Raw genomic sequence first — 26532 nt, 5'->3', positions numbered from 1 at the left:
AACAAAAAAGCAATCACTACTTTAAAAAATACAACCATCGTGTTTAACGTAATACAGGTGAGAATGACTGGCTTTATTAATTAAAAATACCTTTCAAAAAAAAAAAAAAAAAAAAAAAAAGAAAGAAAAAAGAATCTACATGTGAGGTTCTTCCCAGGAAAGCATGCTTTGATATCGCTTGGATATATAGATCTAAGAATGACAATGACGTTTTTTGATCGGATTAACTTTACAAACATGATACTATAACAAAGTTTCTCAAACGGTTGTTCGCGGGTGACTTTCTGCAGATTGGTGGGCGGAATCTAGATCTATTCGCTAGTCACTCGCTCACACATAATACATACATATCTACATGCAGAGAGAGAGAGAGAGAGAGAGAGAGAGAGAGAGAGAGAGAGAGAGAGAGAGAGAGAGAGAGAGAGAGAGAGAGAGAGAGAGAGAGATTGGTTTACTAGTCATAAATATGTATTATTATCGTGTCAGAACCTTTGACCTCTTGATTTGAATTATTCACCTTAATATATTGTAATCTGCGACTTTAACAACATTTAAAATTTCACAGCGATTAAACACAATTCTCGTCTTTTCATACGGTCATTATTTTTTAATGAAATCGCCTGTAAATATCCACATCGCTGTCAGATAGCGACCACAGATAAGTCTTCACTGTCGTATCAAGTTACGATCTATGACCAACCCGCCATTCAAACACCCGGATTTAGTTCCGCGGTAAGCCAGATTCACGAACAATAACTCCTGGCTTGATTTCGCGATGTGTTCGTTCTTCCGCAAACACAACGTCGGCCGTCGTAAACTACGATACGCCCGACGCGATCTCGACAAACATGTTTGTATACGACAAGTCCGACAGAACAAAGCTTTCCACCTGCGTTGAAAAATCGGAGCTCCTGATTTAGATATTTGGTGGGATTAACGGAAAGATTCCGAGCGGTATAAACTTGCTTGCAAATTGTACACGACAAACAAAATAATCTACGGGACAGATTCTGGTCGCGATTCCAGCGCCATCCCCTTCTCGGAGCCGCCGATACCCTAGTAACGCAGACTCGAATGGCGATTGTTGTAATAAGAAGTGTATGCGTGTATGTGTGTATGCATGTATTTAAGTAAGATATTCGGGTACAGAACCGGGTATATTGAATCTAATACTTTTGCATAATTCATGAAAATAAATTCAGAAAGAAGATCGCCTTGTCTACTACCATGCTATAATGAAATAAATATAAAATTCTTTCCTTAATTTTCTTTTTTTAATTTTAATGTTTTTTAAATGTATTAGTTCGTTTGTTAGACGGCGGAACGTAGCCCAGTAGTAAAGCGTTCGCTTTATGCACGATCGGTCTGGGATCGATCCCGATCGAGCCCATTGGGCTATTTCTCGCTCCAGCCAGTGCACCACGACTGGAATATCAAAGGCCGTGATATGTGTTATCCTGTCTGTGGGATGGTGCATATACAAGATCCCTTGCTGCTAATCGAAAAAGAGTAGCCCATGAAGTTACGACAGCGAGTTTCCTCTCTCAATGTCTGTGTGGTCCATAACCATATGTCCGAAGTCATATAACCGTAAATAAAATGTGTTGAGTGTGTCGTTAAATAAAACATTTCATTCCTTGTTCGTTCGTTCGTTCGTTCGTTATTATATTGCATTGCATTGCATTGTACTGTACTGTATTGTACTATATTATATTATTATTATATTATATTATTATTATTTAAAAAAACAAAAAAACAAAAAAAAAACAAATATATATATATATTTCGTGTAATTTCACTTTATTAAAACAATCAAAGTATCGAAATTACATGGTCCCACTTTAGCTGAAGATGTTAAGCTAATAAAATATATCAACACCCAGACGCAAATATCTCTGATGTAACGTATATCACTGGTAAACAAAGTGGTTTGCACACAACGACTTCACACCAACACTGTATTGCCCCAGACACATGTTTTAGTTTACCAATAGCAATAAACAGCGTTGTGATCACATCATGTTGTGTACAGGACAATTGAAGGAAGGAAATATTTTATTTAACGACGCACTCAACACATTTTATTTACGGTTATATGGCGCCAGGCATATGGTTACGGACCACACAAATACTGAGATAGGAAACCCGCTGTCGCCACTTCATGGGCTACTCTTTTCGATAAGCAGCAAGGCATCTTTTATATGCATCATCCCACAGACAGGATAGTACATACAATGGCCTTTCTTACACCAGTTGTGGAACACTGGATTGAACGAGAAATAGCCCAATGGGTCCACCGACGGGGATCGAACCTAGACCGACCGCGCATCAAGCGAACGCTTTACCACTGGGCTACGTACCACCCCGTACAGGACAATTAATGGATCCCAAGACATTTTTTTTTATAATTAGGATTTTGTTTATTTTATGTTATATATTTTTTAATTGAATGTATTTTTTTTTTACCTGATATTATATTTATTTACAAATAATCCAGACTTTAACAAATACGTCTAAATAAATGCTTGTTTCTTGTGAAAAGTTCAAGTTTATTTTGTTTAACGACACCACTGGAGCACATTGATTAATTAATCATCAGCTATTGGATGTTAAACATTTAGTAATTTTTTTCCTAAACCAGCAATGCACTTTCCCACAGACAGGAAACCACATACCTCGGCCTTTGTCCAGTTGTGGTGCACTGGTTGGAACGAGTTAAAAAACCCATTTTTGTAAATGTGTATGTAAGAATACTACGAAGCATCATGCTTGTCGCTAAAATGCCTTATTCATACGAATTTGTTTACATTAATGCATTAAAAATACTTCGAACTGTAATCAGTTTATGTCATAGTGATTATAGTTAATAATGATTTACATCCATTTAACTAAATTTTAATTTTATCTGTGAATGCATTTTATATGAAAGGCAAAGACGCATCCATTGCAAAGATTTCAGGCAATAAATTTACAACTGGTTTTAAAAGGTAAAAGCGCTCGAAGGAAAGAAGGAAGGAAGGAAGAAGTTTTATTTCACGACGCACTCAACACATTTTATTTACGGTTATATGGCGTCAGATATATGGTTAAGGACCACACAAATATTGAGGGAGGAAACCCGCTGTCGCCACTTCATGGGATACTCTTTTCGATTAGCAGCAAGGGATTTTTTACATGCACCATCCCACAGACAGGCTAGTACATACCATGGCCTTTGTTACGCCAGTTGTGAAGCACTGGCTGGAACGAGAAATAGCCCAATGGTCGAAGTAAAGAAGACAATAAATAAATACTTTGCCATGTACATAAGTATATAAATAGAACAAAATTATAATTAAAAAAACGTTTCCCTTAATTAGTAAATAATGTATGGATGTTTTTTTTGTTTTTTTGTTAAACTATTATGTAATCATTGCGATGCTTTGTTTGTGTTTTATGTTTTCTTTTAGCATACCTGCTATCTAATTATGGAACATATAGAGAACTTTATTGCGTTTTTTCTGTTTCCTTTATTCTTTCTTTCTTTCTTTCTCTCTTTCAATAATATTTATTTATGTTCATATTTAAATTGCAATTGTCGTGACATATATGTGTTATGGTGAAGGCCTATTAAGTTGCCTAATCCATTTGTTCTTTTTAAAAAGCAATAAAATATGTTTAGGCAAAAAAAGAAAAAGAAAAAAAAAGTCGGTTCCTGGTCAGACCAAAGATTCCGAATTGATGCGACCATGCGGTTTTAAATAAAATAAAAATAAATAAATAAAGGATGAATTACACAGAAAAGGTGGGTATATTTAGTTAGTTCCTGTCCTCCTCACCTGCCTTGGTCCATCCTCAACGGCCATGACTCCCCCTCCCTTGCCTTGGTACCCTAAATATTTTCCTTTACATTTTTCATATAGCCAAGGCAATTTTTATTACTTCGACTTTGGCCGCAAATATTTTTAAAAAACAAGCCATGCTACTCATTCATAACAACAGGACTTGTTTCAGAGAGAATTATAAAGAAAGCGAATGGTCCAAGCCAGCATATAGACCATTTTTGCTCGAAATGCGGTTTTATATCCCCGCAAGAAAAGCACGACAAAAATCGACGTAATACCGCGGGGAATTAAAAAACAACAACAACAACAAAAACAACAACAACAACAAAAAAACCAACAACAACAACCACCAAAAAAAAAAAAAAAAAGTTTACGCGCAAGGGTCAAAATGGTCGCGCGCGCTGACCAGAGACCAGAAGTTGATTTTGTGTGGCGTTAAATCAATGTACCTAAATCCAGTTCTACACAATAAGCACGTCTACGCGGTAGTAATTTATACCACCAGGAATACTATAAATGAGGAAAGTCATGCATAAAAACATACGACACATTCTGGAACATATCCTCATTACATGACTATTATACATAATGGGAACTTAAAACGGGAATACATTCGGTTGTTTCTGTTTCTATATTTGTCGTTTTCATTTTCGTATCGCCGTCTGTCACTTTGTTGATATGTGTCTTTCTCTCTGACTTTGAGCCAAACTTTTATGCCAAAATAAAGGATTTTCAGAAAAAATGTGGTTAATAATTAATTTCATAAATATTAAATATAGTACTAAATGTTTTAGTTTTTTTTTAAATATATCTTGTTTTGTTGTTGATTTTTTTTTTTAATTCGTATATGACATGAAATATTATTCGCATATTTTTATTTCAGAATAGCAACCTAATGCGGTTTAAATATATATATATATATATATATATATTTTTTTTTTTTTTTTTTTTTAAATTTATATTGTTATTTTTGTTAATATCATCATCGTCATCATCATCATCATCATCATCATCATCATCAACAACAACACTACCACCACCACCACCACCACCACCACTATTGTTATCCAGCAAATGGTCCACAACTGGTGCAACATCGACAGTGGGTTTCCTCTTTCAATATCTGTGTGGTCCTTAACCATATGTCCGACGCTATATAACCGTAAATAAAATGTGTTGAGTGCGTCGTTAAATAAAAACATTTCCTTCCTCTCTATTATTATTATTATTTTATAATTTATTATTATTATTATTATTATTATTATTATTATTATTATTATTAATATTTAATGAAACACTAGAGCACATTGATTTATTAACCATCTGCAACTAGCTATCAAAAGTGTGCTAATTCAGACATTTAATCGGTAGAGGCATACGGATACAAACGTGAAACAAGACCAGCCCAGGGTCTGTTCAGTTTACTCTGTATCGACTCGTTAGTCGCCAGGTAAGTACTCGACGTCATCAAAGAACGGATAACAAAAGACACGTAAGCCTGGAATGTCTTTTCATTCGCACCTGGGCGAAACTTGCCCAGACTTGTTTCTTTTTTTCCGCGCACGACACACTCGCTACTTATACCAGTGAAACCCATATCGAGATCGGTGGTGTAACAGTTAAGCCATCGAGCTTCAAGTGAACTTTGCTTTGTTTAACGACACCACTAGAGCACATTGATTTATTAATCATCAGCTGGGTGTCTGACATTTGATAATATTGACTTTACAGTCTCAGGGTTCGGGTTACTAAAACATTAAAGGGACATACTCTAGTTTTTAAACACTACAACATATTGGTTTCACTATTAGAGCCGTTTATGATCACTGAAATCAAACATTACTTATATTTCATTGTTTAGATTATCTATTTCCGTAGAATCGAAGTGTTTCTGGTCATCCTGTTGTTTCTAATACCACAAAATGCATTTTTTAAATGTTTTTAAAAACGCACGTGCCTCTGAGAAGTAGCGGTTATTGATTCGAGTTCTAGTCTATTTTAAAGGATATTTCCCGGTTTTAACGTCACAGACTCTTCTTTCACTCTGTTGTAACTTTATACAAATGTGTTACAGGTTTGTCGATTAACTAAACTTAGTGTCCATTTTTTTTTTACAAATTAACACTAGGGTCTGCTCCTTTAATGTTTTAGTAGTCCGATCTGTATTTTACCTGTAAATAATTAACCTAGAGACATGTTTGTTACTTGAAATCAGACATCAGGCGTGTAAAATATTAACTACTTGATTGTCATATGGAATGACTATTAAAGGGACATTTCTGAATTTGCTGCAATTTTTAAGCTGTTATCGACTAACAGAGACTTTTTAACGATTGTAAATTACATATCAAATATATTTTTCTGCATAAAATATTAGTGGCTGTATATTAAACGTGTTTCTGATCGTTCTACTATTTGTACTAGGTTACATTTCACTTTATTTCCTAAAATATATTTTGTCGTACGTACGAAATTATTTGAAGACAAATTCAGTTTGGGCTTCTTACAAATATTAAGACGGCCAGAAACACATTGAATATACAGACACTGATAAACTAAACAAGAAAATATAGTTAATATGTAAATGTAATCGTAGACTTTTTTTTTCGGAAACATCTTACAATGCAGCAAACTCAGGAATGTCCCTTTAAGTTGGTTTATTTTGTATCTTTATGTATTGTAGATACACTGAGATGTAAATAAGATATATATCTGTATGTTTGTTGGTTTATATGGGGAAAAAAGATCACGCCCATTAAGTTATCTTTTTAGTCCATAGACGTTTTCTGCGGAACTATGGAGGAGCGTAATTATAATTTTAATAAAAACGTCACGGGGTTCAAATATTTGAAACACCGGATTGCAATAAAAGAAAACAGTATAAATAAAAAATATAATGAGAATAAAAGTCATAAAAGAAATAATAATGAAAAAAATTAAAATAGTATTTCAGGGACTTATTAACATGATTTAAAAAAAAAAAAAAAAAAAAAATACTGTTACTTTATTAACGTGCCACCGGCCTCGGTGGCGTCGTGGTTAGGTCATCGGTCTACAGGCTGGTAGGTACTGGGTTCGGATCCCAGTCGAGGCATGGGGTTTTTAATCCAGATACCGACTCCAAACCCTGAGTGAGTGCTCCGCAAGGCTCAATGAGTAGGTGTAAACCACTTGCACCGACCAGTGATCCATAACTGGTTCAACAAAGGCCATGGTTTGTGCTATCCTGCCTGTGGGAAGCGCAAATAAAAGATCCCTTGCTGCTAATCGGAAAGAGTAGCACATGTAGAGGCGACAGCGGGTTTCCTCTCAAAATATGTGTGGTCCTTAACCATATGTCTGACGCCATATAACCGTAAATAAAATGTGTTGAGTGCGTCGTTAAATAAAACATTTCTTTCTTTCTTTCTTTTTCTTTTTTATTAACATGCCTTTATCCAAAAGAGGTTCAGAGGCACGTAATAATAATAATAATAATAATATAATAATATATATATATATATAATATATATAATATATATATATATATATATATATATATATAAAATAAAAAACAACACACGCACGCGCGCATAAATTCGACTAAAATAATTGTTTAATATTACGCCTACGCAGGTATTGAAATGACCATAATGCTTGCTACCGGTAAAAAAAAACAAATGTCCCGTTACATTGTTTCTTCCTTTATTTGTTCGTGTTCCCTGCGTTGTTCTCGCGTGCCAGTCTCGAGTCGAGGGTAAAACCTGACGGGTGATAGCACGAGAATGCAAGCCGTTCAGCGATTGGTCGAGAGTTCTGGCATTTCGCCCGACTCGTGTCTCTCAGTGTAAACAGTCAGCGCAGTGGATTTGCGTGCCAGCACACGATTTTAGTCGTTCCCATCCCTGCTATTGAGGAAAACCATGGATATGCCAACGGCCGTTTTCTCTAGGAAAAGAAACACCGCTTCGGGCCAAAAAAGGGTAAAAATACGGATTCTAAATAACTAATTACTTTTAAAGAGTATTTCTTGCTGGTTATGTAATCGAAGTTTATAAATTGTTTCATCTTTAGTTAAAAGAAGTACTACTTCTGACTTAAAAGAAATGGGGGAAAATAATTTTGTTTAATTGTTTTTTCTTTTTTTCTTTTTTTTTTAGTTGCTTTTTGTTTGTTGGTTATGCATTGGAAGTTAATTATTTTATCAGTAAAATAATATAATAGTAGTAATTTAGGTGGCAGAAATATTTATCAAAATTGATTTGTTATACAAAGTATAATTTTCTGATTTAAAATGGTTATTGTTTTATTAAATCAAAATGATTTTATTTTAATATAAATCACAACATAATATACTTTGTGGTATTTTAGCACACGTGTAGAAGTACACGTGCCAGTCATACATTCATATATAATAATAATAATAATAATAATAATAATAATAATAATAATAATAATAATACTATTAATAATAATAATAATTATTATTATAATATAACTTGACTTCACTTAGCGGAATTAATTTAATTTATCGCTGTCTACCATTGTCATGCATGTAATACGGTATGTAATATTAACGAAGAACTGTCTGTTTGTCCGGTATAACTTTTTATAGCCTGTTTATTTCCTTCTCCATTTGTCTGTCTGATCTCTCCATAACAAACAAAAAAAGGTGAATAGTGATTAATTGCCGTGATAACTTACATTATGGGGAGCCGGTTAAGATATTATCGTATTGAGTATTGTTATTTTAATTTCACATGCTTACAGGAGGTAAATATTACTTTCCTTGAACTAGTCTCAGGTTTGGTCTCTCTACATGTCTGTATCTTGTCCACGGTCTCTCCATCTCTCCCTCATCTCTGTCTATGTCCAACACTGTTCTCCCCCGTCTCTCTCTCTCTCTCTCTCTCTCTCTCTCTCTCTCTCTCTCTCTCTCTCTCTCTCTCTCTCTCTCTCTCTCTCTCTCTCCAAAGTTTCGTATTTAAAATAGTGCATGATACAAAATTAAATGTAAAAAGTGATCAACAATCATAACTATCTCTATCTCTCTCTCCCTTCTCACACACGCACGCACTCTCTTGTACCCCTCTGTCTCTCTCCCCCCTCTCTCTCTCTCTCTCTCTCTCTCTCTCTCTCTCTCTCTCTCTCTCTCTCCATTGTCACCCAATAGCCGATGTATTTATACGTTAAACATTAATTCATTCGATCATTCCTTCTTTCGGTTGTTTGTTCGTTCGTTCGGCCACTCACTCACTCTCTCACTCACTCACTCACTCACTCACTCACTCACTCACTCATTCAATCTCGGTATATGTCTTTCTTTACTAACGTACATCCCATATTGCTTTATATAAGAACGTTTCCCCTAACCTGTAGCTATACATTTTATACGGTATCACCGTTAGAATCGATAAATAAAAATCGCTTCGAGACTTTGACAAGTGAACTAGGTGGGCGGTCGTTCGCTGTACATTGACATGATATATGTAACAGCGGAGACACACTGATACCAGTCAGGTGTGCTGGAGAAAAGTGTGTGTGTGTGTGTCAGATCGCTGTGTACCTGTATAGTACACGCCACGCCAGTCCGGACGTGTCATGACGTGTACGCATGTGTTGTCGTCAAATGGCTGCAATGCTAACTTACTGAGTGGTATTGAGGAAACCATTAAAAAGTTGGTTGTAGTGAGTCACCGAAACGAAATTCGCGTTACCTGTACGAATTAAGGAAATAGGGTGTCTCAAAGTTTAGTAATTTACTTACGAGTAAGTTATCTTGCGTGTGGGTTAATAATATCAGTGAAGCTCTAGATTTACTGACTGAATTTTTATTTAAAATTATTATCATTATTTGTTTTGAATTTGCAGTGGTTACGGAGTTGGAGGGTGTCAATAAAAATCCTTCCTTCCTTCCTTTATTTTTTTCTTTCATTCTTCACGCATACGTTGAACACTTAATAATCGTAGTTCCAAATATGCTCGAGTGTCATTTCATCCGTCCGTCCATCCGTCCGTTCGTTCGTTCATACGTTCGTTCGTTCGTTCGTTCCATTCATTCATTCATTCATTCATTCATTCATTCATTCATCCATCAATTCATTCAATTTATTCGTCCATCAATCCATCCATCGTTCCTCCGTTCGTTTATTCGTTCATTTACCTACTCGTTAATTCACTAATAATTAATTCATTCGTTCATTCATACATTCATTCATTCGTTCGTTCGTTCGTTCGTTCGTTTGGTTATTCATTGATTTGTTCTCTCGTTCGCTGTTATCGTCAAACTTATTCGTCCGTCCAATCATCGCTCGCTCATTGTTTGACTCATCTTTTCATTCATTATAAAAGTACATTAAATTGTGTATCTATTTTCGGTTATACCAGTTCTAGGATTTAGCCAACGGAAGTTCGAGTGAGTGGTAAGTAAGGGCGTGTAACATTCAACAAGGTCACATGGTGAAATGGAGGGACAGATTCCGTGCATAAAATCACATTCACTCTAAAGGGAGAAATAGAAATGATTTTTCAAATGAAACGAAATTGTTTAAGAATAAATTTAAAAAATATATTACAGACCCCCCCCCCCCCCCCTTCCCCACTGTATCTTAGGGTTTATTTTGTGATGTCATCTGTGTTACAACTATGCCCATATATTACTATTTTAAGTAATTTTATATAATCATTAATGTATACATTCCATTTAACCCGTAGCTCAGTGGTACAGCGCTCGCTTGATACGCGGTCGGTCTGGGATCGATCCCCGTCAGTGGGCCCATTGGGCTATTTCTTTTTCCAGCCAGTGCACCACGACTGGTATATCAAAGACCGTGGTATGTGCTAACATGTCTGTGGGATGGTGCATATAAAAGATCCCTTGCTGCTAATCGTAAAGAGTAGCCCATGAAGTGGCGACAGCGGGTTTCCTCTCTCAATATCTGTGTGGTCCTCAACCATATGTCCGATGCCATATAGCCGTAAATAAAATGTGTTGAGTGCATCGTTAAATAAAACATTTCCTTCACCTCACCGTGGTGCATGGGTGTAACATTCTCTTTGAGAATGGCCAATACAGCACAATTGATACAATTGAAATTTTGAGTAAAAGTCAGTATCTAACTGTGATACTTGTATTTTTGCACAGTTCTTTACACTGTGTTTTTATTTAAATCTTGAATTTTTATATTGATGTTGATCATCACTTTATTTGTTTGCATTACCATAGTTTGACACCCAGTAGCCGATGTATTTTTCGTGCTGGGGTGTGTCGTTAAACATTCATTCATTCCATTCCATTTAACCGACCTTGGTGGTGTCGTGGTTAAGCCATCGGACATAAGGCTGGTAGGTACTGGGCTCGCAGCTCGGTACGGGCTCTCACCCAGAGCGAGTTTTAACGACTCGATGGGTAGGTAAGGTCACTACGCCCTCTTCTCTCTCACTAACCACTAACCAACTAACAACCAGCCCACTGTCCTGGACAGACAGCCCGGATAGTTGAGGTGTGTGCCCAGGTTAGGGTGCTTGAACCTTAACTGGATATAAGCACGAAGATAAGTATAAATGAAATGAAATGAAATGAATTCCATTTAAATCAGTGGATGATATTTCGTCAACAGTTCTTTAAATCTTTGTATTGCATTCCACCATCATTAGGACGGGGTCAGATTCTAGCACAGTCGGTAGAGCACTCGCCTGAGGTGCTTGGGTTAGAGGATCGAAACCAGTCGGTGGACCCATTCTCTGGTGTCGTTAAACAAAAACAGACTTTAACTTTGATTTTCTCTCATTTACAGCAAAATAAACCGTTGATCGAGAAACGAAGGCGCGCCAGAATCAACGACTGTCTTTCACAACTACAAACACTGGTACTCAAGGCCAAGAAAGTCGAGGTGAGTCTTTGCTGTTTTATTGTCTCCTCTGTATGAAGTTAAGTTTGTTTTATTTAACGACGCCACTAGAGCATATTGATTTTTTTTATCTTATCATCGGCTATTGGACGTCAAACATACGGTCCTTCTGACACTGTTTTTTTTTAGAGGAAATACGCTGTCGCCACATAGGCTACTCTTTTACGTCAGGCAGCAAGGGATCTTTTATTTGCGCTTCCCACAAGCGGGATAGCACAAACCATGGCCTTTGTTGAACCAGTTATGGAACACTGGTCGGTGCAAGTGGTTTACATCTACCCATGGAGCCTTGCGGAGCACTCACTCAGGGTTTGGAGTCGGTATCTGGATTAAAAATCCCATGCCTCGACTGGGTTCCGAACCCAGTACCTACCAGCCTGTAGACCGATGACCTAACCACGACGCCACCGAGGCCGGTCCTCTGTATGAAGATAAGGGGCTGGACGTAGCTCAGTGTTACAGTGCTCGCCTGATGCGCGATCGATCTAGGATCGATTCTCGTCGGTGGGCCCACTGGGCTATATCTCGTTTTAACGATTCAGTGGGTAGGTGTAAGACCACTACACCCTCTTTTCTCTGACTAATTACTAACAACTAACCCACTCGCCTGGACAGACAGCCCAGATAGCTGAGGTGTGTGTCCATGACAGCGTGCTTGAAGCTTAATTGGATATAAACACGAAAATAAGTTGAAATGAAATGTAAACAGAACTTAAGAACCAAAACAAAAGTGGCAATCTAAATTTGTTAAGTAGTTGCTTATATATATATATATATATATTCAAATCCAACCTAAATTTAATTTAGGGTAATTGCATTGTGTGGGCGTAAAGTAACGAAAATATTATAACAGGTTTCCAGTAACCTGACACTTTTTCTATTTAAAAAAAAACCCCGTACAGTTAACTTATGGAAGCCAGCACCTTCCATCCTAAAACACAACGATCTAACCACTGAACTCTTTCCTTCTCCAGAGGGGAGAGACTATTGCCGTAGCCGAATTATATATTATTGATGAAGGCACTCACACTGAAGCCAACACGCTTTGGTTTTTCTTAACATGTATCATGAGCCAACAGGCAAATGTGAAAGGTAGTGGGAGAAAATGAGATTTGATTGGGGAGAACATAGCCCCGCCCCATTGTCCCCTCCCTTGGCTATACCAAATAGGGGAGACACAACCCCCTATAGTTTTACCCTGGCGCCTGTGTGTGGTCCTAGCTAGACCGTTATATTGTTGTTTTCATTTCCATTCACGGAACAGTGGCGAATTACGTCACTATAAACTTAAGACCCAAGCAAACAGTGCAATAATAAGGCCATATACTCTATATGGCTTCTGTCGTAACGGCGACGTTAATATTCGCCGACACTTTCATTTCTTACCCAAGTTTACGCAATTCGTGGCACGAGATTGCACTGTTTGGCAACCGAGGAACAGTCTTTCCGGATAGACTGGTTATCGTTACTAGGGACGCGAGCACGCACGCCGGCGGGGGTCGCCCGACTAGTACCAGTCGTGTTATAACATGTTTTGGCTTTTTATTTTTTTATTGTATATATCTTTGTATACTTAAGATGCATGCTTTTAAGCTGGCTACGTTCAAAGGAACATTTAATACTGGTAATCAGTCGTGGTGAGTGCAAACAGGTGACCCGATGACACATCTAGGGTTTACGAAGCACTGGCGTAGGAAGCGGGGGGAGGGGGTTGGCAAGGGGGCATGTGCCCCCCCCCCCCCCCACTTTTCAGATATTTTGCTTTATATTTGCTTTATAATAGTGTAAAAGTGTGTAAATATAAAAGTGTCTCTGCCCCCCCCCCCCCCCCCCCACACACACACACCTTTTGGCACCTTCCTACGCCACTGCGAAGTAAGTGGTGGTGGTAGAGGTAGAGGGGGTGGGGGTAGGGTTGTAATTAAAATGAACTCTCAGGTGTTCGTATAAAACAGTCATGATCGTGTGACGAGAAGTAAGAAAGGAAATGATTTATTTAACGACGCACTCAACAGATTTTATTTACGGTTATAAAGCGACAGACAATATGGTTAAGGACCACACATATACTGAGGGAGTAAACCCGCTGTCGCCACTTCATGAGCTACTCTTTCCGATTAGCAGCAAGGAATCTTTTATATGCACTATCTCACAGACAGGGTAGTACATACAACGGCCTTTGATATGCCAGTCGTGGTGCACTGGCTGGAACGAGAAATAGCCCAATGGGCCCACCCAGACCGACCGCGTATTGAGCGAGCGCTTTACCACTGGGTTACCCCCCCCCCCCCCCCCCCCCCCCCCCACACACACACACAACAAAACAACAGAAGCTGCCATCAATATTATTACAGCATACGTGGGACCATTTAATTAGCTACTTTAAAACTGGTTTATTTCAGAGTCCAAGACCGGGCAAGTTGGAAAAAGCCGACATTTTGGAGATGACAGTGGACTACATCAAGAAAAACAGAAATCCGGCAACAGGTATGCACGAACACTTTAAATGTTATACAGAAATTTGATGTACAAATACTGTAATAGATTGCTCTTCATTCGTCCCGAAAACTTAAACTGACAGAACATTCATTATTTTAATATCTATTAATTTAGTGTGTTTACATTCATTCAGTCATTCATTCATTCGTTTCTCTACTACTACTACTACTACTACTACTAATACTACTACAACAACTACTACCACTACTACCACTACTATTACTACTACTACTACTACTACTACCACTACCACTACTACTACTACTACTACTACTACTACCACTACTACTACTACTACTACTACTACTACTACTACTACTACTACTACTACTACTACTACTACTACTACTACCACTACTACTACTACTACTACTACTACTACTACTACTACTACTACTACTACTACTACTACTACTACTACTACTACTACTACAACTACTACTACTACTACTACTACTACTACAACAACTACTACCACTACTACTACTACTACTACTACTACAACTACAACTACAACTACTACCACTACTACTACTACTACTACTACCACTACTACCACTACTACTACTACCACTACTACCACTACTACTACTCCTAAACAATAATAGAAAACAACTTAATAATAAAAAGAGTACACATCACCCCCACCGAAAAACACACGAAAACAAGCAAACAAACAAACACAACCAACACACTTTTTTTTCAAGTGTGTCAGTATTTAACGAAATAAACTTAAAACCGAGAGACTGTCAACACTGTCATTTTAAGTTACAAATCACTCACGTCACATATGACAATTAATGGAACCGTCAGCTACTTTGACCACAATCATTGTCAAACATGGCTTCCCCCTGTCATGACGTCACACAATGCCCACTGGGATGGACTGTCCTGGTGGTATCCTATTGCCATGACTCAATGTCACCACTCGGAATCGCTGACAGCACCCCTAGCGGGGAGGAATATCCCGCAATGTTTACACTATATGATGGGATGAGACGAATTGCGATTGGTCTCAGACTATAGATTATTATTTTTCTCCTGGTGTCAAATCCAGTTCTGACATTTTGGTATTTGTTAAAACCTCTAAACTTAAAGGGACATTCTTGAGTTTGCTGCAATTTTTAAGATGTTATCGACTAACAGAGACTTTTTGACGACTGTAATTACATATCAAATATATCTTTCTACATAAAATATCAGTGGCTGTATATTAAACATGTTTCTGATCGTTCTAATATTTGTACAAGTTAACTTTCATTTTATTTCCTAAAAATGATTTTTTCGTACGTACGAAATTATTTGAAGACAAAATCCAGTTTGGGTTTCCTACAAATATTAAGACGACCAGAAACACATTGAATATACAGACACTGATATTCTAAACAAGAAAATATATTTAATATGTAAGTTTAATCGAAAAAATATTTTATTAGTCGGAAACATCTTACAATGCAGCAAACTCTTGTATGTCCCTTTAATTTAAATTTAAAAGTTAAAGTTTGATTTGTTTAACGACACTACTAAAACTTTTGTTAATTGTGACATATAGTCTCTGAGGAAACCGGCTACACTTTTTTCCATTAACAGCAAGAGATCTTTTATACGCACTGTCCCACAAACAGGATAGTACATACCATGTCACATACCACGGCCTTTGATATACTAGACATGGTACTGGTTGGGACGGGGAAAAGATCCAATCAGAAAATGGGTCCTCTGTGGTGGTTCGATCCTGCGACCGAATCTCACCAAGAGGATAAAGGAGCTGACACTATAAGGAAATGGTGTTTGTTATGACTAATCGGCTAGACGCGCCTGATAGAAATGGTTACCTCAAGTCGCACCCAGTGAATTTACCTTTACAATGCGTGGGCTTAATTAAGGCTATTTGACACGCCATCTCTCAGTTATCCTGTTAGTTAATTTGAGCACCTTTTTCCAGAGACACAAAAGATTTAGACAAAAATAATTATTATTCAGACAATGTACAAGCATTTTGCTATTACATGGTATTGGTGTGTGCATTTGCGACATAGTGGCGTGTTAAGACAGCATTTGTGGTTTAAGCTATGATCGTTAAAATTGTTTTTAACAATTTAGAGCAATCGTTATTCCACATACTAAGGGGCGAGACGTAGCCCAGTGGTAAAGAGCTGGCTTGATGCGCGGTTGGTTTGGGATCGATCCCCGTCGGTGGGCTCATTGGGCTATTTCTCGTTCCAGCCAGTGTACCGCGACTGATATGTATAAGGCCGTGGTATGTGCTATCCTGTCTGTGGGATGGTGCATATAAAAGATCCCTTGCTACTAATGGAACAAATGTAGCGGGTTTCTTCTCTAATACTATTTGTTAAAATTACCAAATCTTTGTCATCCAATCGCCGATGATGAATAAAATTAATGTGTAATAGTGGTGTCGTTAAACAAAACAAAACAAATCGACATCCACACACTAGTACACGTCAGAGCGATCACGGACTTGATACCGGCCTCGGTGGTATCGTGGTTAAGCCATCGGACATAAGGCTGGTGGGTACCGGGTTCGCAGCCTGGTACCGGCTCCCACCCAGAGCGAGTTTAAAGGATTCAATGGGTAGATGCACGACCACTACATCCTCTTTTCTTTCACTAACAACTAACCCACTGTCATAATCAGACAGCCCAGATAGCTGAGGTTTGTGCCCAGGACAGCGTGCTTAAGTTTTAATTGGATATAAGCACACACACACACAAAAAACAACAACCCACCCATAGAAGAGAAAAAACCCCCAGAAAAGCAACTTTTTTTCTTCATAAATCATCTATTAACATGTAAGTCGACTTATTTTGATACTATCATTATTGCATGTACTACACCATACATACGAGCAAGAACTGTGAATGCATAGCTATTTCATTACAATCGCAATTCTTTTCTGGTGGGGTGGGGATGGGGATGGGTGGGGAGTAGGGAAGTATATCAAACATACAAGGCTTCACACATGAATTGTAAATAATTGTTGTAAATTCTGGACCATATTTCAGGTGGTGGTCTTATTTAGGATTTATATGTTATCATTCACCTCCATCGCCTGAGGTGCTTGCGTCACAGGATCGAACCGCCACGGTGGATCCATTCAACTGACTGAGTTTTTACTCGTTCCAACCAGTGCACCACAACTGGTCAAAGGCCGTGGTATGTGCTTTTCTGTCTGTGGGAAAGTGCATATAAAAGATCCTTTGCTGCTAATGGGAAAATGTAGCAGGTTTCCTCAGATGACGAGTCAGAATTACCAAATGTGTGACATCCAATAATCGAAGATTAATTAATCAATGTGCTCTAGTGGGGTCGTTAAACAAAACAAACTTCTTCTTCGTCATCTTCATCCACCACCATCCCCCTCCCAAATAAATCAACAACCCCTCTAGAAATACAAAAAGGCTCCATAGGTATTAAAATCTGGGCACAGTCCGGGTCTGTCTCAAGTTCACGGGAGATATGTTAAAACATCTTTATGACGTCGCTATTTGTTTTCAGTGAATAACAATATGAATGCTTTTAATAAATAATTAGTTTTAAATACTTTTGTCCTTTAAGGATTTCAAGACAAATAAATACCATAGTGTTATGTTTGTAGAACGTCTAAAATATCAAAGCCGGGTTATATTGATACAAATCACAATAAAGTCAACCATAAGCATGCTACGCTAAAACCAAATAAGTAGCATATTTGAAATATTTCTCTTAACTCAAGCAATAGCGGTTTATATTTGGATATTTCGACATTCCGACATTCCGCAATTCTAATTATTATTAACTTTTGAATCTAAATAATAATATCATATTTAATAATAAATAGGACAGAAGGCCATTGTTGCGAATGAAGGAAAGAAGGAAACAGAACAAAGAAAAGGGGGGGGGGGGCAAAACAGTTTAAACAACCCCCACCTTCTCCCCCAAAAACCCCTCACAAAAAACCCACAACCCCCTTCCCACAAATAAACACGCAAACAAACAAAACCATTAGGTAAAAAAGGTAACGGAAAATAAAAGAAATATCCTGTTTCATTCTTTCCATTTAAGTGGGCGGTAGCTAGCCAAGTGGTAAAGCGCTCGCTTGATGCGCCGTCGCTTTGGGATCGATTCCCGTCGGTGGGCCCATTTGGGCTATTTCTCGTTCCAGCCAGTGCACCACGACTGGTATATCAAAGGCCGTGGTATGTGCTATCCTGTCTATGAGATGGTGCATATAAAAGAACCCTTGCTATTAATCGAAAAGAGTAGCCATGAAGTGGCGACAGCGGGTTTTCCTCCCTCAATATCTGCGTGGTCCTTAACCATATGTCCGACGCCATATAACCGTAAATAAAATGTGTTGAGTGCGTCATTAAATAAAACATTTCTTTCTTTCTTTCAAAACAACAACAAAAATACATGCGAAAGTCCAAATAAAAGGCACACTACTGTTGATCAAGACAATCCTGTATGATGTGTTCTAAGTGTTATTTAAACATTACATTACAGTAACTTAAAGCCGCAGACCCTAGATTCAACTCATAAAAATTGACACTAATTTTAGTTAATCTACAAATCTGTATCACATTTGGATAAAGTTACAAGAGTGAAACGAGAGTCTTTGACGTTAAAACAGGAAAAATACCCTTAAAAATACACTAGAACTCGACTTCATAACTGTTACTTCTCAGACGCACATGCGTTTTTTTTACAAATATGAAAAATGCATTATGTGGTATTAAAAATTCCAGAATGACTAGAAACACCACGGTTGTACAGAAATAGATCATCTAAACAATAAAATATAAATAAAGTATGATTTAAAAAAAAAAACCCGGCTCTAATAGTGAAAAATATGCCTTAGTGCTTTAAAACTAGGGTCTGTCCCTTTAACTTGTCTTTTATCACAAAAGATCCAGCTACAATTTGAACCCCGGGAAAATGAACCTTAAGTCTGAGTAATCTACAAACACGTAACACATTTCGATAAAGTTACAATAGAGTGAAACAAGAATCTGTGACATTAAAACGGAGGAATACCCTTAACAACGGGTTAAAGCGCGTATCCATAAGCGTTACTTATCAGAAGTACGTGCGTTTTAAAAATATGAAAAATACGTTTTGTGGTATAATTAGGAACACTAGGATGACTAGAACCAGTTCGGATGTATGGAAATGGATAAGCTAAACAATGGAATCTAATTAATGTCTGATTTCAACGATCAAAAATGGCTCTAACAATAAAAAAAAATATGTCGAAGTATTTAAAAATTAGGGTACGTCACTTTAAAGACTACGATGTGTTTTTCACTATTAGAAGCAGTTTTAATAAATTAAATTACAAATACTCACATTTTATTATTTAGAATATTAATTTTCGTACACCTGAAGTGCTTCTGGTCATCCAGGTTTTTGCAATACCCCAAGATGCTTTTTTAAAATAGTTCTTAAAACGCTTTTTCGTCTGAGAAGTAATGGTTATAGAGAGAAGTTCTAGTTATTTTAAAACGATATTTCCCTGTTTGAACATCACAGACTTTTGCTTCTCGCTGTTATAACCTTATCCAAATATGTGTTTGCAGGTTTGTACACTAATTAAATTTAGAGTCCATTTGCACGGGATGAAACTAGGGTCTACGCCTTTAACGAAGGTTGAGTTATCTATTAGATTACCATATTATATGATTATTAAAAATTACTATTTCAGAGGCGAATGGACATGTTGAAAAACCGGAAGTGAAGGTTCAGTATCTGTCCGGCTACGAACGCTGTATACAGGAAGTGGTGCAATTTCTAGACAAGCAGACGGACATCACCGACGAGATGAAGGAAAGGATATCAAAATACTGCAGTACAAAACTGAGAGAAACTCAGAGACCGCGGGAACACGCGGAATTTAAACCGGAAAAGATGGATGACGACAGTCAAGACAGCGACCAGTCAGAATGCGACTCAGATGCCGACACTTCCGGTAGGGAAACGGAGAAACCGGAAGTTCGAAAAATAAACCAAACAACGGCATATGTTACGCCGCTTCAACAGACTACCAGTCAAGCCAGCACGACTACCAGTCAAGTTGTGCAAGGAATTGGCGCTGTGGCAACGTCGGTGAACAGCGTAACGGGTCTTCAGATTCCAGTCCAGCAAAGTACAGGACAGATCAAACTTATCTGCGGGGGTGATATCTGGATACTTCTGGATCCCAACAGTTCGGTGACCTCCGAAGCAAGCCCAGTTGTAAAGCAGACGACATTGTCAACGTCGCAAGATGTCGCTGTTGCGAAACCAGCCGAAACCGAGACTTTGTTTTCGTTCGGGATTGCCAATACAGTTCCACACAATTTTTCCATGCCTATTTTACCGTTTCACGGAATTACAACTTTGAGTAACACTAACCAGTGTTTTACACCTGGAAGACTGTGCGAAGTTGTACGACCACAGAACCACCCTATTCTGTTACCCACACCAGCACCGTGTTTACCTGTTGTCAATAATGGACACCCGAGCGTTGACCAAGGTGCGTCGTCAATATGGCGGCCATGGTAAAATTACAAACCAATAGAAATGGTGCTTACAACGAACATTATGTGCTATCTATGTATATTGTGGTTTCTATGGATAATCATGTGCCTGTGTCTGTGATATATTATGCTAATGACCACCAAGAAAAGATATATTTTAATTTACAATATGAATATGAAATTATGAAATATTTTATGGTTTATTTCAGAAAGTTTAGTTTTTATACTTCGGCGATCTTTAGATGTGCATAATTTTACCATATCACAATTATCAGCATCATGGCATATGTACATGCATTTATTTAAATAATAAGTAATATACATTCCATTTACTCATAATATATACATGTAGTTTTAATATGCATTTCAATATTTCATAGAGTATTTATATTTCCACGGTATGCCACTACATAAATTCCTTTTGAGAAATCCCTTATTAACCCATCTGTAATTGGATTTTTGTCTGTAATTAAATCAGATAAAATTACAAAGCGAAAAAAAAAAATAATGAGAAATTCAAAATAATAAAATGACATTGTTTTTTTTCTGTACTGTGTAATAGACTGTGAAATATTAAAATATTCCCTTATGAACCCATCTATAATTGGATTTTCGTCTGTAATTAAATGATATAAAAATACAGAACGAAAAACAGAAATGCAAAGTTTAAAATAATAATAAAATTACATTGGTTTTTTTTTGTACTGTGAAATAGACAGTGAAATTTTAAATTATTCCTTATTAACCCATCCATAATTGACTTTTTGTCTGTAATTAAATGAGATAAAAATACAAAGCGACAAAAAGGAAATACGAAGTTTAAAATAATAATAAAATTACATTGTGTTTTCCTTTGTACTGTGTAACAGACTGTGAAATATTAAAATATTCCCTTATTAACCCATCTATAATTGAAGAGTTCAGGCGCAAAACGCAATATAAACCATTTTGTATCTAGTTTTTAGTTAAAACCATTATTGTATGTCAGTAAGGGCTAATCGTAGGCCCGCTGTTTTGCTGCAAAACGTGATTGATCCTTATGAAATTGTATTGGGTAAATCCCGTATTTGTTTACCAAAACGCGATATACGCCAATTAAAAAACCCATTTTTACTGAAAATTAAAAATGGATATATCGCGTTTTGCGCCTGAACTCTTCAATTGGCTTTTTGTCTGTAATTAAATGAGAAAAATACAAAGCGAAAAAAGAAATGCGAAGTTCAATATAATAATAAAATGACATAGTCCTTTTTTGTTCTGTACTGGGAAATAGCTAGTGGATATTAAAATATTGCGATGTAATGTCAAGCTGACAGGCATTAAAACAAATTCTGTTTTAATTTACAATACAACATATATAATAACCTATTTATATGAATTATGTACAGGACATTTGTATTAACTAACGTATCTTGAAGCACTCAGTGTACATTAAAAATAAATGAAAATTAAATTAATATTTCAATAGTATTTTGTGGCTATTCGGGGTTCATGAATAAAAATCGGTGTTGGGGAGACGTATCTCTTCGTTCAACAACAGCGAGCGACGCCAACGTTCGCAATTTGACTGATTCCCAGTGTAGTCATTCGTTTTAACGTGAAGCGCATGGACCAGTCTAGCGAAAGTTTTTCCCGCTCTGTCTGGCTGAATATAACCCACTACTCAATTCATGGACCTATAATATTCTAGTATATACATCTGTACTAGAACGCTAGTGAGAGATGCATGGGGTTGTCTATACACGGTGGAGTCGTTAGGTTTTCCCCATCTCAAACAGTGCCTTAGGATTGACATATCAAAGGCTGTGTTATGTGCTGTCTTGTTTATAGGAAAGAATATTCAGAATCGAAGAACGCAGAAAAAGGAAACGCTAATGCATTTCTATGTTCGTACGTGTCCACATAATTATGATTGTTTTTGTAGGGGTTTTCTACAATGACAGTTGTTATTACTATTATTGTTGTATCAAGCAATGAATAAATTATTTCAATACAAATGTGTTCGATTTATTATAAAGACAATGGACTGTTCGTCTCTATTGTTCTGTCTCTCCGTGTCTCTGTCTGTCTGTCTGTCTGTCCGTCTCTGTCTCTGCCTCTCTCTCACACACACACATCCACACACTCTCTCTCTCTCTCTCTCTCTCTCTCTCTCTCTCTCTCTCTCTCTCTCTCACACACACACACACACACACACACATTCTCTCTCTCTCTCTCTCTCTCTCTCTCTCTCTCTCTCTCTCTCTCTCTCTCTCTCTCTCTCTCATACATACTCACTCACTCATTTTACACTTGTAGATCTCGTATTTGTTCTTCGTGTGGTGTGTTCAGATCTGGACAGAATTATTGTGCAGAGTTAATCTGGTTGCCATGGGTTACATAACCGTCTGGCACCAACTCCCCGTAATCCATGACACCGGAGAGGTCTCGAGCAAAACAGAAGCTTATGTACACAGCGCCTCCATCTAAAGCCTTCCAGATTATAGCTGTCAATTTACTAAAATATTTATCTTTCCGATCAAGGGTCTTAAGGCCGCTGAAAGATGGAAAGCACAGTGGTATCGGTTCAGAACGAGTCCAGCGGGATTAACTGTGACAAGATGTACCCGGGGGCAGAGCATGGGGATCTCTCAGATTCATCAGGGGGTTGCCCTTGGCTCTGACCTATTGGGGGTGTCTTGCCCTAAACGCTATCCAAAGTGTGTCTTCCGTCCTCTAAATTAATGACTTTTGGTTCACAGTGTGACATTGAGTCGTGCCCTTTGACCCACAGCCTCATAAACCTGTAGCCGTTTTTCAGATAAAAAAGACATGATTGATTACAATAGTAATTTCCACCAATGGAGGCGCAGCTATGTCTTACGCTATTGTGGACAGTCGTATAAAGCACACATCGTGTATCCAAGAAGGTCAAAATAGAAAATACGTTTTCCATTTTAGATAGGTTTTCTACAATCTAAATCACATGCTAAGCCAATTATAGTTAAAGTTAAACATTGTACCTAGCTCATTAGTTGTGGTGTGGAATTTTGATATAATAAATTACGAATACCATACGGAGAGACGTATTCAATGTGTTTGTTTTGAATCTTGTTGCAAAAAAACAAATCTTTATCATTAATGTATGCAACGTCTACATCAGTTACAAATAACATCACCGGTGAGCCGTTTTCGTGTTAAACATGGTGGGGCTGAATCGGCCTCGGTGGCGCAGTGGTTAAGCCATCGGACTAAACGCTGGTAGGTACTCGGTTCGCAGCCCGCGTACCGGCTCCATCCCAGAGCGAGTTCTTAAGGGCACAACGGGTAGGTGTAAGGCAACTACACCCTTTTCTCTCCCACTAACCCACTGTCCTGGACAGACAGCACAGACAGCTGAGGTGTGTGTGTCCAGGACAGCGTGCTTGAACCTTAATTGGATATAAACACGAAAATAAGTTGAAATGAAATGGTCGTGGGTTGAATTTAGCTGTCAATTGAGTGCTCGCTTGAGGCTTTTGCGTCGCAGGATCGAACCACCTCGGTGGATCCATTCAACTGATTAGATTTTTCTCGTTCCATCAGTGCACCACAACTGATCAAAGGCCGTGGTATGTGCTATCCTGTCTGTGGGAACGTGCATATAAAAGATCCCTTGATGCATTAGGATAAATGTAGCGGGTTTCCTCTGGTAACTACGTGTCAGAATTACCAAATTCTTGACATTCAATAGCTGATGATTGATTAATCAATGTGCTCCAGTGGTGTCGTTAAATAAAACTAACTTTTTAAACTTGTGTTAAACATAGCATAATGACTTGTGAGTAGGTAGTTTGACGGTAACCGTCAAAAGGGGGCGGGACGTTGCCCAGTGGTAAAGCGTGCGCTTGATAAGCGGTAGGTCTAGGATCGATCCCCGTCGGTGGACTCATTGAGCTATTTCTCGTTCCAACCAGTGCTCCACAACTGGTGTAACAAAAGCCGTGGTATGTGCTATCCTGTCTGTGGGATGGTGCATATAAAATATACCTTGCCGCTAATCGAAAAAGAGTATCCCATGAAGTAACGACAGCAGGTTTCCTCTCTCAATATCTGTGTGGTCATTAACCATATGTCTGACACTTTATAACCGTAAACAAAATGTGTTGAGTGCGTCGTTAAATAAAACATTTCCTTCCTTTCGTCCGTCAAAAGGGGCGGAATATACGATTTGGTCGTAGGATCAAACTCATTGGAGGACCCATTCACATTGGGTTTTTTTCTTCCTAACCAATGCTCTTCGACTGGTGTATTAAATACCGTGGTATGTGATGTCCTGTCTTTGGGAAAGTGCATATAAACGATCCGTTACATCTAGTGGAAAAGTCTAGCTGGTTTGCTCTTTAACGACACCACTGGAGCACATTGATTAATTAATCAACGGCTATTGGATGTAAATTATTTGGTAATTCTGAAATGTTGTCATTAGAGGAAATCAGCTACATTTTTCGTAATGCAACAAGGGATCTTTTATATGCACCATCACACAGACAGGATAGCACATACCACGGCCTTTGACATACCAGTCGTGGTGCACTGGCTGCAACGCGAAATTGCCCAATGGGCCCAACGACGAGGATCGATTACTTCGATAGCAATGCATCTAAGGCTGTTCTAGTATTTTGTTTTCACCCCTGTATTAAAAATGATATTAATCTATATAATTTAATGGTAATTTTTTTTTTTTTTTTTAAACTAAACCTTTTTATTTACATAGAACATTTTAGTAAAAAAGGAATGTTTTGTGTTTTTTTAAACTCAGTAATATGTTTTAATATAAGATTTAACTTTATTCATTATAGAGTTATATGCCAATATATCGGTTCCTTTTTCACGCAATCGGGCTATAGACGTGTGTCTCTTAACAAAACTAATATAGGCGTGTGTCTCTCAACAAAACTAATATAGGCGTGTGTCTCTCAACAAAACTAATATAGGCGTGTTTCTCTCAACAAAACTAATATAGGCGTGTGTCTCTCAACAAAACTAATATAGGCGTGTGTCTCTCAACAAAACTAATATAGGCGTGTGTCTCTTAACAAAACTAATATAGGCGCGTGTCTCTTAACAAAACTAATATAGGCGTGTGTCTCTCAACAAAACTAATATTAAACTTTATAACAAATGCTGTGTTTGTATTTTGCAATAGAAAAACATGTTATAGAATGGATACGTGATAATGCAACTTTAATAATGCGAACTGAAGTCTAAATACGAAGGTGAAATAATAGAAGTATCTAGCACCTGTGGAGCATGGAATAGACGTTTTATTTTTAACCCTACGTGAATTTACTTATCGACTTAACTTTCGGATGAAAGGGTTTCTGCGAACAAAGCACTTAACCTCCAGTTTACGCCAGTTAACTTGCGGATTGAGCTTGGAATGCAGTGGATTTTATTGGAGCTTTTTTGTGTATTGTTTCGTAGGGGTTTCTTTCTCTCCTTTTTAGAGGTTTCTCTTTTGGAATCACTAAATATCTGAATACAAAAAGTGTTTTATTTAACGACGCACTCAACACATTTTATTTACGGTTATATGGCGTCAGTCATATGGTTAAAGACCACACAGATTTTGAGAGGAAACCCGCTGTCGCCACTACATAGGCTACTCTTCCGATTAGTAGCAAGGGATCTTTTATTTGCGCTTCCCACAGGCAGGCAGCACAAACCATGGCCTTTGTTGAACCAGTTATGGATCACTGGTCGGTGCAAGTGGTTTACACCTACCCATTGAGCCTTGCGGAGCACTCACCCAGGGTTTGGAGTCGGTATCTGAATTAAAA

General features: G+C 37.7%; 1 protein-coding gene across 1 annotated transcript; it reads left to right on the top strand.

Annotated features, from left to right (window-relative positions):
- Positions 1-7606: 7606 nt before the first annotated feature.
- LOC121390283 lies at positions 7607-21767 on the top strand. Its single transcript, XM_041522068.1, has 4 exons — positions 7607-7786; positions 11600-11695; positions 14116-14200; positions 19918-21767. The coding sequence occupies exons 1-4, from the start codon at positions 7727-7729 to the stop codon at positions 20754-20756; spliced, it is 1080 nt and encodes a 359-aa protein (XP_041378002.1). The 5' UTR covers positions 7607-7726; the 3' UTR covers positions 20757-21767.
- The last annotated feature ends 4765 nt before the right edge of the window (positions 21768-26532 follow it).

Source organism: Gigantopelta aegis, chromosome 15 (assembly GCF_016097555.1).
Source record: "Gigantopelta aegis isolate Gae_Host chromosome 15, Gae_host_genome, whole genome shotgun sequence".
Taxonomy (NCBI): domain Eukaryota; kingdom Metazoa; phylum Mollusca; class Gastropoda; order Neomphalida; family Peltospiridae; genus Gigantopelta; species Gigantopelta aegis.
Note: the sequence above shows the minus strand (reverse complement) of the source record. Positions and strands in the feature narration are given on the sequence as shown.

Bases quoted from the DNA above. Each gene is read 5' to 3' on its own strand.
- LOC121390283 (XM_041522068.1), top strand. From the start codon at position 7,727: ATGGATATGCCAACGGCCGTTTTCTCTAGGAAAAGAAACACCGCTTCG. The intron at 7,787-11,599 runs GTAAAAATACGG...TCTCATTTACAG, and splicing joins CCGCTTCGGGCCAAAAAAGG to CAAAATAAACCGTTGATCGA. The intron at 11,696-14,115 runs GTGAGTCTTTGC...GGTTTATTTCAG, and splicing joins TCAAGGCCAAGAAAGTCGAG to AGTCCAAGACCGGGCAAGTT.